Genomic DNA, 14,950 nt, shown 5'->3' on the forward strand with positions numbered 1-14,950 from the left:
CACCTGGAATGCATTTCAATTAACAGGTTTGCCTTCTTGTGATGAGGTGGTGATGAAGGAGTCAGGCGCAGGAGGGTAAATCACAGAATAACAGGCTTTAATCCGCAAAATACAGGTTTACGCAGAAATGCGTCAAATACACTCCAGGGCACAAAACAGGCGCACTGGAAGATACAAGGCACATGGGAAAAATACTCCCGTCAATACACGAGCTTCACTAACCTCCACAAACAAACAATCACCCACACAGACAAGGAAGCAGAGGGAACACTTTTACCATGACTAATGAGGGAATAAGGACCAGGTGTGTGTGATTGAAGACAAGACAAATGGAGTGATGATAAATGGATCGGCAGTAGCTAGTAAGCCGGTGACGCCGAACGCCGAAACCTGCCCGAACAAGGAGGGGAGGCAGCCTCTGCGGAAGTCGTGACACTTCTTTAAAGTTAATTTGTGAAAATTCTTTCCTTCTTAATGCGTTTGATCCAATCAGTTGTGTTGTGCCAAGGTAGTCTAACCTATATAGAATATAGCCCTATTTGGTAAAAGACCCAAGTCCATATTATGGCAAGAACAGCTCAAATAAGCAAAGAGAAACAACAGTCCATCATTACATTAAGACATGAAGGTCAGTCAATCTGGAACATTTCAAGAGCTTTGAACGTTTCTTCAAGTGCAGTCGCAAAAACCATCAAGCGCTATGATGAAACTGGCTCTCATGAGGACCGCCACAGGAATGGAAGACCCAGTTTCCTCTGCTGCAGAAGATAAGTTAGAGTTACCAGCCTCAGAAATTGCAGCCCAAATAAATGCTTCACAGAGTTCAAGTAACAGACACATTTCAACATCAACTGTTCAGAGGAGACTGCGTGAATCAGGCCTTCATGGTCGAATTGCTGCAAAGAAACCACTACTAAAGGACACCAATAATAAGAAGAGACTTGCTTGGGCCAAGAAACATGAGCAATGGACATTAGACCGGTGGAAATCTGTCCTTTGGTCTGATGAGTCCAAATTGGAGATTTTTGGTTCCAACCGCCATGTCTTTGTGAGACGCGGTGTGGGTGACCAGATGATCTCCGCATGTGTATTTGCCACTGTAAAGCATGGAGGAGGAGGTACTGGTGTGGGGGTGCTTTGCTGGTGACACTGTCTGTGATTTATTTAGAATTCAAGGCACACTTAACCAGCATGGCTACCACGGCATTCTGCAGCGATACGCCATCCCATCTGGTTTGGGCTTGAGTTTGAGTTTGAGTTTATTTTTACAGGGACAGTGCACATTAATCAACGTTTCAGTAAAAGTGCCGGTTTTAGCCAGCCGGCTAATTTTCAACCGCAGTCCCTGGGCAGGTTTAAAAACAATTACAATATAGACAATAACAACATAGAACAAGACATAGCATACAGACATAGCAACATAGGACAAACAAGACGTAGCATACAGACCGAGCAACATAGAACAAAAAGCAGCAAGACAAAATTCATAAAAGCAACAAAGTGTTTCCACACCTCACAAGTTACAGACAACAGACATGGAAAGCGGCAACACACAGCTAGGGACAGCTTAGTGGGACTATCATTTGTTTTTCAACAGGACAATGACCCAACACACCTTCAGGCTGTGGAAGGGCTATTTTACCAAGATGTAGAGTGATGGAGTGCTGCATCAGATGACCTGGCCTCCACAATCCCCCGACCTCAACCCAATTGAGATGATTTAGGATGAGTTGGACCGCAGTGAAGGAAAAGCAGCCAACAAGTGCTCAGCATATGTGGGAACTCCTTCAAGACTGTTGGAAAAGCATTCCAGGTGAAGCTGGTTGAGAGAATGCCAAGAGTGTGCAAAGCTGTCATCAAGGCAAAGGGTGGCTATTTGAAGAATCTCAAATGTAAAATATATTTTGATTTGTTTAACACTTTTTTGGTTACTACATGATTCCATATGTGTTAATTCATAGTTTTGATGTCTTCACTATTATTCTACAATGTAAAAAATAGAAGAAAAACCCTGGAATGAGTAGGTGTGAGTAGGTGTCCAAACTTTTGACTGGTACTGTACATCCTGGCAGAAAGGACAGAAAGGACTAGGTGTTTCATTTTGTTTTTTTATTCAACCGACTTCCAATATATTATTCCATTAAGTCAGTCTTTCCCATTAATAATATAAATGTAATATATTCATCTTGAACATAAATAGAATGGTTCCCTGAGTCATAAATTCACTACTACTTTAAGCTAGTCCAGTCAGGCTAGATCCTAGGCTGACCTCCAGGGTCACTGCCTTTGCTGGGGTCTCTGGCTGTCCTTATCCAGCCCCAGTGACTCCAGGGTGGGCTGGGAGCTATGGGTTGGCCACTCTCCCTGCAGCCTAACCTTGGGGTTGGCTGTCCTGCTCCTCTGGGGTTGAAGCTGAAGAACTGGAGCCGAGCTGGTCCGCCCAAAGTGGCCTGCAGACACTGACAGGCCAGGAGTGCGGCTTGTCTTTTTGGACAAACCTGACATAGGTAGAGGCGACAAAGACGATGACATAGACCATTATGACTTTTTATTATATAAATAGATTCAAATCATTATTTACAGCATAACAAAATGTACCTTTTTTGTTGCGTTGAGGAACAGGTGGGCCACCATTTATCTCCAAACTGTTAAAAAGGACAGAAATTATTGATGTTATCCCAGCTAGAAATATATGAAAGCATTGCTTTTTAGGGCAAAAAAACTAACATACCTTAGTGATGGCAGCCCCACTATTTTCTGCCTTTCGAACTCGGCAGTAAAAACGTGTGAGATCTTGGCGTCCTCGATGAGATGCTGGGTCATAAGGTCGTACATAGATGGAGTGTTTCGACATTCCACCAACAAGAGGCGATGTGCGTGACGATTAAAGGTGAGGTAGCCGAGGGCACTTGAAGATGCCGTTCGCACCTGAAAATATTAAGGATTTCACCACCATGCTTGTATCAAAAATCTGCACATCATAACCTGAAATATGTAAAGTTGGATAGCATTTGATGGTTGTAGAATGAATTATCTTGGTAATTTTCAGGCAATAGTCATAGACAGGAATGCTCCCCCATACCACCAGTCCCATCCTTACCTCTTCCTCCTCAGAATACAGGTGAGCGCATAGGTGACCAACAGCTCCCATGGTGACAATAGCATCAGGAATACCTGCCCGGGTGTGAGCCAGACTGGCTAGCAACTGAGCTATGGCAGAAATGTATGCAGCAAGGTCAGACAAGTGTTATTCTATACTGAACAAAAATATAAACGTAACATGCAACAATTTCAAAGATTTTACTGAGTTACAGTTCATATAAGGAAATCAGTCAATTGAAATTAATTAATTATGTATCTGTTGGTCACAGATACCTTTAAAGAAAATGCGCGTCAGGATCTCGTCACAGTATTTCTGTGCATTCAAAACTGCACATTTTAGAGTGGGTTTTTATTGTCCCCAGCACAAGGTGCACCCGTGTAATGACCATGCTGCTTAATCAGCTTCATGATATGCCACACCTGTCAGGTGGATGGATTATCTTGGCAAAGGAGAAATGCTCACTAACAGGGATGTAAACAAATTTGTGCACAAAATGTGAGAGAAATAAGCTTTTTGTGCATATGGAACATTTCTGGGATCTTTTATTACAGCTAATGAAACATGGGACCAACAGTTTACATGTTGCGTTTATATTTTTGTTTAGTGTACAGTGGGGAGAACAAGTATTTGATACACTGCCGATTTTGCAGGTTTTCCTACTTACAAAGCATGTAGAGGTCTGTAATTTTGATCATAGGTACACTTCAACTGTGAGAGACGGAATCTAAAACAAAAATCCAGAAAATCACATTATGATTTTTAAGTAATTAATTTGCATTTTATTGCATGACATAAGTATTTGATACATCAGAAAAGCAGAACTTAATATTTGGTACAGAAACCTTTGTTTGCAATTACAGAGATCATACGTTTCCTGTAGGACCTGACCAGGTTTGCACACACTGCAGCAGGGATTTTGGCCCACTCCTCCATACAGACCTTCTTCAGATCCTTCAGGTTTCGGGGCTGTCGCTGGGCAATACGGACTTTCAGCTCCCTCCAAAGATTTTCTATTGGGTTCAGGTCTGGAGACTGGCTAGGCCACTCCAGGACCTTGAGATGCTTCTTACGGAGCCATTCCTTAGTTGCCCTGGCTGTGTGTTTCGGGTCGTTGTCATGCTGGAAGACCCAGCCACGACCCATCTTCAATGCTCTTACTGAGGGAAGGAGGTTGTTGGCCAAGATCTCGCAATACATGGCCCCATCCATCCTCCCCTCAATACGGTGCAGTCGTCCTGTCCCCTTTGCAGAAAATCATCCCCAAAGAATGATGTTTCCACCTCCATGCTTTATGGTTGGGATGGTGTTCTTGGGGTTGTACTCATCCTTCTTCTTCCTCCAAACACGGAGAGTGGAGTTTAGACCAAAAAGCTCTATTTTTGTCTCATCAGACCACATGACCTTCTCCCATTCCTCCTCTGGATCATCCAGATGGTCATTGGCAAACTTCAGACGGGCCTGGACATGCGCTGGCTTGAGCAGGGGGACCTTGCGTGCGCTGCAGTATTTTAATCCATGACGGCGTAGTATGGCGTAGTGTGTTACTAATGGTTTTCTTTGAGACTGTGGTCCCAGCTCTCTTCAGGTCATTGACCAGGTCCTGCCGTGTAGTTCTGGGCTGATCCCTCACCTTCCTCATGATCATTGGTGCCCCACGAGGTGAGATCTTGCATGGAGCCCCAGACGGAGGGTGATTGACCGTCATCTTGAACTTCTTCCATTTTCTAATAATTGCGCCAACAGTTGTTGCCTTCTCACCAAGCTGCTTGCCTATTGTCCTGTAGCCCATCCCACCCTTGTGCAGGTCTACCATTTTATCCCAGATGTCCTTACACAGCTCTCTGGTCTTGGCCATTGTGGAGAGGTTGGAGTCTGTTTGATTGAGTGTGTGGACAGGTCTTTTATACAGGTAACGAGTTCAAACAGGTGCAGTTAATACAGGTAATGAGTGGAGAACAGGAGGGCTTCTTAAAGAAAAACTAACAGGTCTGTGAGAGCCGGAATTCTTACTGGTTGGTAGGTGATCAAATACTTATGTCATGCAATAAAATGCAAATTAATTACTTAAAAATCATACAATGTGATTTTCTGGATTTTTTTTTCCGTCTCTCACAGTTGAAGTGTACATATGATACAAATTACAGACCTCTACATGCTTTGTAAGTAGGAAAACCTGCAAAATCGGCAGTGTATCAAATACTTGTTCTCCCCACTGTATATAATGTTCTTCCCATACATAGTACTGGGCTGAAGTTACCTGTCAGGACCACAGTGTTGGGATTAGTGGACTGCAGAAGGTCTACAAGGCCAGTCACCCCTCTGGCAGACAGAGTCACCTGGTCCGTGTCTGTGATCACTTTGGCCAACACGACTATCTGGAGAGAGTAGTGACCAGTTACCACGAAACTAAAAGGTAGCGATAAAAGGCATTACCTAACACTAATTCCGTGTCAAGACAGAAAGCACATACAAATCAGCAGCTGTTAATGACCCATTGATATTACTGTGGCCCTCATGTTAATTTTTTCAATGATCTGCTTCATGGCTACCTGAAAAGCAGCTTTGGCCCTCTCCATCTCGTTCCTGGAGTTCAAGAAGGCCTCGTACATGGCTATGGGAAGGCCACCATTCTGCAGGATGGCTGCCTGCTGGGTGGTGTTGTTGTAGGCAAACAGAGACAGGGCATAACCAGCCTCCAGGCAGATGTCCTATTGGGAAAAGGCAAACATGACAAATCACTTCCGCAATTGCCATGGGGAATCCACTTTACGGATTGTCAACACCCCTTAGTGCTTGAGCAGTCCTTGTCCATTAGGTGCCAGTAGTTCATTGCACATTGAGATACCTGTATTGGATCTTGTAAGCTTTTCTTTCTAATCTGTACTAGACCCATCTCTTGTTCCACAACATATTGTTAGTGACTGTGCTGACTGCTGACATACTGAAAGGTTCAATTACATACTGGGCTAAAGTTGGTTTGAGGATATGAAGTAGCCCACAAATAGCCTTTCAAATGGTTTACCTGATCTGGCACTCGCAGCAACTCTAGAACTGTTTCATAGGTAAACTCCTTTTTTTCCCAAAAGGCCGTTTGTAGGTCCTGGTTTCCCAGCAGCACACAGGCCAGCGTTTGAGCCACTTGGACCTGCAGGAGAGTCAACATGTCACCCAAGCCTAAATTGCTTTCAATGGAAAATTATAGTATTGGCTGCCCTTGTTTGTGGGACTTTTGTGGCACTACCAAGGAAATTTAAGAGGAGAGAGAAAGATTTTTTGGGGTGATCGATTTCCAATGTATTTACCTTGACCTGCAGTGATTCATGGTGCGTCACAAGTTCTAACAGAGTTGGAATGGCTTGCTCCTCAGCTATGACCCTCTGGCTGTTTGGGTTATTGGTGTGTGCCACTCCTAAAATTAGTATGAAACATGCATGCACTAGAAGTCATGGTATATTATTAGCTTGTATACTGTGACCTGTTGTCAAGTCTGAAAGCCATGTTACTACTGTAGCACTGTTAAAACATCAATGGGCAAAATAGTCAAGTAGTATCATGACAAAGGTTTACTAAAATCTCCCATTGATACCAATGCATGGTTTATGCAAACCTTTGAGTGCATGTACTGTGTTTCTCAAGATAAGATTAAGGCCACAGTGAGAATGTACAAACCAATACACAGGATGCCCAGGGATCGTATAACACTGAGGAGGGTTCTCTCTGTGGTCCGGGACCCTCGTAGTAGGCGAACCAGTGGGGGCACCCCGTTTTCTTTACACAGCCCGTCCTGGTGGCTCCGACTGTCCCTGCTCAGTGCTATAACTGCCTGGCAGCCTGAAACACAATACTATTTTATTACAATTTACCAAGCTGAATTGTATGTAAACCTTGACTTGACTTGACTTATTTCATAAGGGCCCTCTCTGGCCTGACCAGATCTGAAACCTCCACACCACATTTTACAATTGGTGGCAGCGCTGGGATGTGAGTGAGTGACGCCTTTATGGAGTATTGGCCAGCAGTGGTGACCATCAGTGTGAAGATGACAGGACAAAGGCATAAGTTGATGCCAGCTGTCAGCTCATGAAACAGCTAGTTGGCTAGAGTTATGACCTGCCCATTAGCTGGCCCTAATAACGATTTTGGGTTAGCATAATGTAAAGTTAGTCGCTAGGCCTATAAGCTGACATCAGCGGTCATGACTGTTATGCCATTACTATGATGGCATTATGTAGACTTTGTGACAGACGGTTCAGGTAAAGTGTTACCTAGAATTCAATCTGTACATTAACTTTGTAAACCATTGTCGTGGTGTTATTGTGGTCAGGCGCAGGCCTACCATTTCCACATCATTAACCTCAGTTCGTCTCCCTTTTAAGAGGACAGGCATTTTTTTGTGAAAAAGAAGGCTGGAATGAAAGAAACAGCTGTTGTCTTGTCTGGACAGAAACTATTTCAGAAGCTGCTGTACAGATGCTCTGTAGAGATGTGTGACAGACAGAGGACCTGAGGGAAGAGTAGAGGCTCTTCACATGTTACAGCAAAGAACAACCTGGGAACACACGTGTTCAAGGAGTGACAGAGGTATGGGGAGTGACCCATCCCATTTCAATTGATACCCCAGTTCTTCCAAATCAACTTTGGGATATTGAAATGTTTGTCACATTCAATTTTGTTTGAGATTGTGTTCCACTTCTTTTCAATCAATCAATCAAATTTATTTATAAAGCCCTTTTTACATCAGCAGATGTCACAAAGTGCTATACAGAAACTCCCTAGAAAGGCAGAAACCTAGGAAGAAGCCTAGAGAGGAACCAGGCTCTGAGGGGTGGCCAGTCCCCTTCTGGCTATGCCGGTTGGAGATTATAAAAGGAGTTGGGATTCCCAATGGAGGGATAGACAGACAGGCATTCCTGACTGCATGCCTTCCTGTGCTCTGGCTGCGGGTGATGAGTCTAGCAGAGGAAAGCCGTCTGGGGGTAGGAGGTGGCTGGGCTTGCGGTGACAGAGGCGGGCCTCGCTCCAGCACAAACCTCAGGGTGCCTGTTTATGGTACAGTCAATCATTCATCTGCATCGCCTGTCAACGCCGCATGGAAGTATCATTGTTTTACAACACTCAGTGTTTAGTTTCAACGATCCCTGGAGAGGTCATCCCCCTGACCGAATAAAATGTCTGGAAAAGCTCAATGTTAGCTTGTTAGCGAGCCAACTCTGTCCATGAACCGATGATTGCCATTTAACCTTTGCTTTGCTGGAGAGTCCTCTTGTGAGAGAGATGAATTTGGTGTAAGTGACCTCTTTTGCGTAAGAGACCTAGCAAGTACAGAGAGGTAGCATTTAAATGAGAGTTAAAGGAACCTACCGACGTATTGCATCCTGTCGGAGGAGGAAAGGATGAGCTCGAGGATGAAGTGGTAGCCGATGTGCTCTGCCATGAGTCTCTGTTGCTTCAGAGTGTGTCCTGCCAAGGCCCATAGAGAGACGGCCCCCTGCTCCCTCGCCTCGACCTGGAACACCTGGGTCACGTTCAATAGGGAGAAAAGGTTTTGAAAGATTGAAACGGGGCGGTACTACCTGAATTTGTCCCATAAGAACACAGATGTTCATTTTCTGTGGCAAAACAGTTTGATAACGCGTGTCCTACTGAACTCAACCCTGAACATGGCCCAGGGGACACAACTTAAAGTACATGAATATACATGTTCAAGAATTCCATGAGCGTATTTAAAAATGAGGGAAACAATGATTTGACTTGCTCAGGTCCTACCTTTAAGAGTCGTAGGAGGTGCTTGGCGGCCAACTTTTTCAGAAAGCAGGCCTGTATGGCAGGGTTGTGATCGGCAATGGCCTCCAGGGCTCTGGCCGCAGTCAGCTGCGCGGCCATCTTCCTCCCCCGCAGTATGAACACCAGTGGGGCCACGGCGCCCGCTCCACAGATGGTGTCCTGGTTCTCCCGGTGTCCCTTAGCCAGCTCAGCCAGAGCCGTGCACGCCTCCTCCTGCAGCACTTCTGGAGATACACGACCAAAGAGACGATTCATCATCATGTTCTAGATCATCATCATCGTCTTACTCATGATTTAACAGTATACCTGATCTGACAGTCAAGAGCTCCACAAGTTGTGGAATCCCCCCAGCCAGAGCCACGGCCGTCTGGTTGCCGGGGCTACGGACACACAGCGCCTTGATGCACCGCACAGTGTTCACCAGCACATCCTGTAGGTCCGAGCCCAGGAGCTTCACCAACGGGGCCACTCCACCCTGGACACATACGAATGGTCAAACATACACAAATACAGACAGACAGGCACACACATGCGCGTGCACACACACAAGACTGGTTATAACTGAACCAACCTATTAGTTATAACAATACTAACCAGATGGGCTATGGGAAAGACTGATTATATCAGTAGTACTAACCTGCTGGACTATGAGGGACTGGTACTGGTCACTGTGCCCTGCCAGGTCTGCCAGTATGAGGGCACAGCGGGAGTGGAGCTCGGCCTGCCGGCTGCCCAGCAGATTGACCAGCACCGGCACGGCACCGTAGCGCACCAGGGCCTCACACACGGGCGTCCTCTCCGAGATGTGACACACCACGGCAGCAGCCATACATTGCAGCACTGGTCTCGTGCTGCGCATTAGCTCCAACAGGGCCGGGATCCCTCCTACAGAGTAGGTAAGCTGCTTTAGGGTCCGTAAGTATTTTGATTCTATTGCAATTGGCCTAGCTTTGTGTTCCCTAGTACCAACATGTTTAATGCTGTAATGTTACTGTGATATGGAGTATAATTCCAAGGATGGTTTTGCAAGGCAAACATGTAAATTGGCAATATAAAGCTAGTATTCATGGTTATAGTATAAAACAAAGCCTTCCTGTCTGATATAGGCCCAAACTCTCCAAAAACTCACTCACCTGCATCCATGATATCCCTCCAGAAGGAATTGGCCGTGACACACAGAGCTTCCAGGCAGCGGATGGCCATCTCCAGCCTGCGGTGGTCCTCGCTGTGCAGCATCTCTGCTCCATCACACACACACACACACAGGCCTCAGTATCAGTGCAGACTCATCGTACGGATACAACCTGCGAACCAAACATTGGCCTAGCGTAACCCTCGCTAGCTAGCTAATTCCCATCTCCATCTTTTCCACCAGGCAGCGTACCCACAAGGATCTTCCAGACGGGCAAGTCCGGCAGGCCCAGGGAGATGAGGTGCCTGAGGACTTTGGGGTGGAAGTAGAGGGCGGCCAGCTGCACGATGTCGTTGCCCTTGCTGTCCTTCCTCCGCCAGTCGGCTCCCGCGGACAGCAGGTAGTCCAGGGCCTCCACGGAGCCCGAAGTGGCCGTCAGGAGCAACGGGCAGCTGCGGTACCTGAGGAGACAAAAAACTAAACCTGTGTGCGTGTAGAAGCAGATGCATCCATACTGCCCGAGTGCATTTTGTGGTGTCTGTTACTTGTATGTCAGTGGAGGCTGCTGAGGGGAGGACTATGGCACTATGGCCTATTTATTGCCTTACCTCCATAACTTACTACATTTGCACACACTGTATATAGATGTTCTATTTTCTATTGTGTTTTTGACTGTACGTTTTGTTTATTCCATATGTAACTCTGTGTTGTTGTTATTTTTATCACACTGCTTTGCTTTATCTTGGCCAGGTCGCAGTTGTAAATGAGAACTTGTTCTCAACTGGCTTACCTGGTTAAATAAAGGTGAAATAAAATAAAAAATAAAAATAATGGCTGGGATGGAGTCAATGGAATGGTATCAACGACATGGAAACCATGTGTTTGATACCATTCCAATGACCCTATTCCAGCCATTATTATGAGCCGTCCTCCCCTCAGCAGCCTCCACTGTTGTATGTGCTGATTACAGAGCAATGTCATGCTAGTGTTACATTAAATGATACTGAAAGCATCTGTGTAACAGTGCCAGTGGCCTGCTGTTGCATCCTATTGATCCCTGTTAGACATGTCATCTATTCTAAACCTAAAAGTGTCTCCTCACTCACTCGGCAGTGGTTTGCATCTCCACCAGCTCTGGGTCTTTTCTGCAAAGGGCCTGTATGCAGGCCACCTGGCCGTAGTAGGCAGCAAAGTGTACAGCCATCCAGCCCCTGCGGTCCACTAGCCGGTGGTCGGCCTGCAGAGCCAGCAGACAGCTGATGGCCTCCAGGGAACCACACTGAGCAGCCAGGTGCATGGGAGTGGAGCCTGGAACATGTACAAACAAACAGTGGAAAGCTGTGTCTAAAAGCCCTATTTCGTTACAGTAGAGTGAGGCTGACATACTCACACTGGTATGTGCTTACCAGCTCCTTCTTTTGGGGGCCCGCCGCCCCCTCCAGATTTCACTGCAAAATAAAGGTGTTTGTAAACAGTTTTTAGGAAAGTGTGTAAACGAGAGTAAGGGAGAGAGAGGCTTGTGTCTCTGACCTGTGCGGCTGAACCTGCCGCTGCGTGTCTGGTTGAGATTGACCCCGTTGGTGGCCAGCTGGCAGATGATGTGCGTGTGGTTGTGTTTGGCGGCGTGGTGCAGCAGGGAGTAGCCCTGCTCATCCAGGACCCCCAGGTGAGATGGAGAGTTCCGGCGGCACAGCGAGTAGAACACGGCAGATAGGCCGCGCTCTGCCGCAGCATGGAGGCCGAATGGCACACTCTGACCCCAGTGAGAAATAACACACACGATCATACAAGCCTTTTACATTTACCTAACACTCTATAAAAAAAAGAACAGTTTCGTATATTGCTATATCTTCTTTTCCATCATCACCTTGCATTTGATGGCCTTTTTGTAGCCAAATGTCTTCTTGAACTGCTCGTGCAGCTGGATGTCAGTGAGAGGCAGTCTCTTCCCTCTCAGGGTTTTGATGGCAGTGTTGAGGGCCTCCCACCATGGAACCACATTGGGCTGATGGTAGAATGAGCCCACCTCAATAGAGATGACATGATAGCTGTCAAAGACACCAAGCAGCGTGTAAGAGCCTCACCATTGGACACTAAAAAGCATGGGTATATGTTCTCTTACAAGTGCATCTGTGTGCGAGAGTGTGGAGTATAAGGCCTCCGAGCACAATGTAAGTGAGGTGTGTGTGTTTATGCGTGCATGTTAAGACAGCTTCTCTGCAAGTGAACTTAACATACTTCTTGCCGTTGACCTCGTGGACTGGTATGGGGAAGTGCTCTTTGTAGGTGGTGTCCTGACTTAGCAGGTCTCTCAGGTGATCTACTGCAAGACTCTGCAGTGCAGCAAAGGCCTCCTGGAGGGAACCACAAGACAACCTGATTTCATTATTAAACTAGGGCCCTCACTGTGGAAGTAGATGGCTCTTAAGTGGCTTGTGACGGCTCACTACTAACTAGTAAGTGAATCCAACTCTCACCTTTGTTTCCTCAGAGACTTCCTCTAGCTGAGGGGTTCCGATGTCAACTTCAATCCCACCGTGTAGGTGAAAATACTCATCTGACTTGTACGGAAAATGTTTACAGGCGAATGCAGGTCCAAGGAGCAATGGTGGTAATTCCCTCTCTGTCTTCAGTTTATCCTCTACAAAAACAACGATAAACACATCTGTTGCAACCCCAAAGTCAATGGTATGATAGCCATAGGGAACCTAGGCATGAAACGTGGCAAAGCCCTTCAAATTATGTAGGCAACGCCACGCACATTTATGTTAAAACATTCCAAACAGTCCCTACAAGTCAGAATGTTGAATAAACTTCATTTGAACTTACTCTGCCGATTGTCCGTGGTGTTGATCCTTCAGTTGGTTGAAATGTGAGGCAATATCCAAAGGAAAGTGTTATTAACCTGACTTCAAAACACAGGTCTCTGTGTGTGGCAATCAAGATTTGTTTGCTTGTGACCAAAGCCACGTCCATAAGACGGAAGTACATGCACGTGACGCATGCACGTAACCGAAGTCTGCAGGTGTTTACATGGTTTTGCACGTGTCAGGTGATATACATTTCAACAACAGTACTGGCACTGTAAAAAGTTGTGTAAACAATGCTTTCCTGTAGATATTTTGTCTAAAATTTAGAGCAGCTGTAAACCGAGCAGACAACCGGTAGAGTAAGTTCAAATGTAATTGTAGTCAACATTCTGGCTTGTAAGGAAAACTTTGATTTTGCATTGCTGTTTCAGACTGTATATTAAGTATTGGTATAAAAGTCTGATTTATTAGGCAATATGGAACCTAGTTGTTTAAGTGACAGAAAATTGGCCTCAGTCTAGAATTCAAATACCGGTATGAACGCAGTAAGTAAGTAGCACAGAGATGTACTGTTGCTCATGGAGATCCTGTAAATTATATTTCATTGTTGCGCTGTAGCAACTGACCTGAGTAAGCTGGTAGCAGCTGCGCCAGGTCGGGGATCTTCATCCTCTTCTTCAGCCCTACCAGGAAGGGCACCAGGAAGGTGAGGAGGCGCAGGTAAGCCAGGTCTCGGCACACCTCTGCCTTCCTCTCCAAGCAGCCCCTCACCAGGCCCGCCTGTAGACCCAGCCTCTGCTGCAGCCTCTGGTAGGTGGCCAGCTCCAGCCTCTCCTCTGTCAGCCTCACCACACTGGCCAGACTGTGGGCACTCTCGAACACAAACAGGTTGCCGTGCTGTCGGGCCGAGGACAGGTAGGACGTCAGCTTGAGCAGGATGCTCTCCTGGTGTTGGGAAAAAAGCCTCTCCTCCTCAGCACTGTTGGGGTCGTAGGTCGGATCCACATTGACCTCCCCGTTGTATATGCCATGGTAACAGGGCTCCTCTGAGATGTCCTGAAGACCTGGAGGACACAACAAGCACCACCAGTTGAGGGGAATCCTATTTCTAAAGTAGGCATGTTCAATTGAATCTAATCAACATCATTATTTGAAAACGGACACAATTTTGCCCCAAAGTTAGGGCATGCATTTATCTGTCTGTATTTATCTTGCATAACATGACATTTCTCTGTCTGTCACCCAAATACCTGCAGTGAGAAACTCTGCAAACACATCTTTCTTCGTCTGGGGTATTCCATTTGAGTCGACACCCATGCTGCTTCTCCAGAGTTCAGAGAAGCGAATGCGCTTTTCTCTAGGGATGTTGGCTCCATGCCAAAGAGCCTTTATAGTGTAGTCAATATTAACCAGAATTTGGCCTACTTTCGTATCATAATATGCTGGAGACAGTTGGCATGAGGTGCTCTGGTCAAAGTTTGGCTCAAGACTGATAAATGGCACTTGGTTGAAACAATAGATGGCAACTGTGAGCTCTCTGACGATTTGATGGACCACTTTGTAATCAAGAAGGACTCGCGCATCCACAGGTGCGAGAATGATGAAGTTTGATTCCGTGAAGTTCCTCATTTGTTTGATTATGCCTGGCGGCATTTCAGCTGGCTGAGTGAAGTCATCACCATACAGAAACCAGTTACAAGAGGTCAGGCTCAGCAACTCCTGAACTTCACCCTTTTCGTACTTCTCAAAGAAAGCGTTGGCGTTTCTTTGAGCTGTCAATGAAGCAAGGTAGGCCGTATCATCCTTCTCTTCAACAGAATAATTTTGTAATCTGGATGAAGAATTTGATGTCAGTGAGCGCGCCATCATTTCCATAGCTAACGTTAGCTAGCAGGCTATTGTAACCTTTGCTTACACTCTAAATGACTTGCATAGACCGTTTTAGAATAACGAGTGAAACCTGTTGGTACTAGCACAGCACAACATTGTTGCCTCCAAAAAGTCCAAAATTATGTGGATGATTCCGAGCTCTTTGCTCTTGGCAACCAAGACGCTAAGCCTTGGTTACCGGCGCGCGATGTCTAGAGAGACTTCATCTCCACATACAAATAGTGTTACAAT

General features: G+C 46.0%; 1 protein-coding gene across 1 annotated transcript; it reads right to left on the bottom strand.

Annotated features, from left to right (window-relative positions):
* Positions 1-2,028: 2,028 nt before the first annotated feature.
* Positions 2,029-14,704, bottom strand: ankar (ankyrin and armadillo repeat containing; the record flags this gene model as incomplete). Its single annotated transcript, XM_084162542.1, has 23 exons — positions 2,029-2,498; positions 2,599-2,645; positions 2,732-2,928; positions 3,101-3,210; positions 5,361-5,478; positions 5,653-5,811; positions 6,126-6,248; positions 6,406-6,512; positions 6,773-6,934; positions 8,465-8,618; positions 8,870-9,111; positions 9,194-9,362; positions 9,525-9,772; positions 10,021-10,125; positions 10,272-10,480; positions 11,126-11,327; positions 11,426-11,467; positions 11,550-11,772; positions 11,887-12,067; positions 12,258-12,373; positions 12,497-12,660; positions 13,456-13,893; positions 14,080-14,704. 23 exons carry the CDS (start codon positions 14,702-14,704, stop codon positions 2,278-2,280), a joined length of 4,362 nt encoding a protein of 1,453 aa, XP_084018668.1. The 3' UTR covers positions 2,029-2,277.
* Positions 14,705-14,950: the final 246 nt, after the last annotated feature.

The sequence above is a fragment of the Coregonus lavaretus genome (genome assembly GCF_964263955.1).
Source record: "Coregonus lavaretus genome assembly, chromosome: 5".
In the NCBI taxonomy this organism is placed as follows: domain Eukaryota; kingdom Metazoa; phylum Chordata; class Actinopteri; order Salmoniformes; family Salmonidae; genus Coregonus; species Coregonus lavaretus.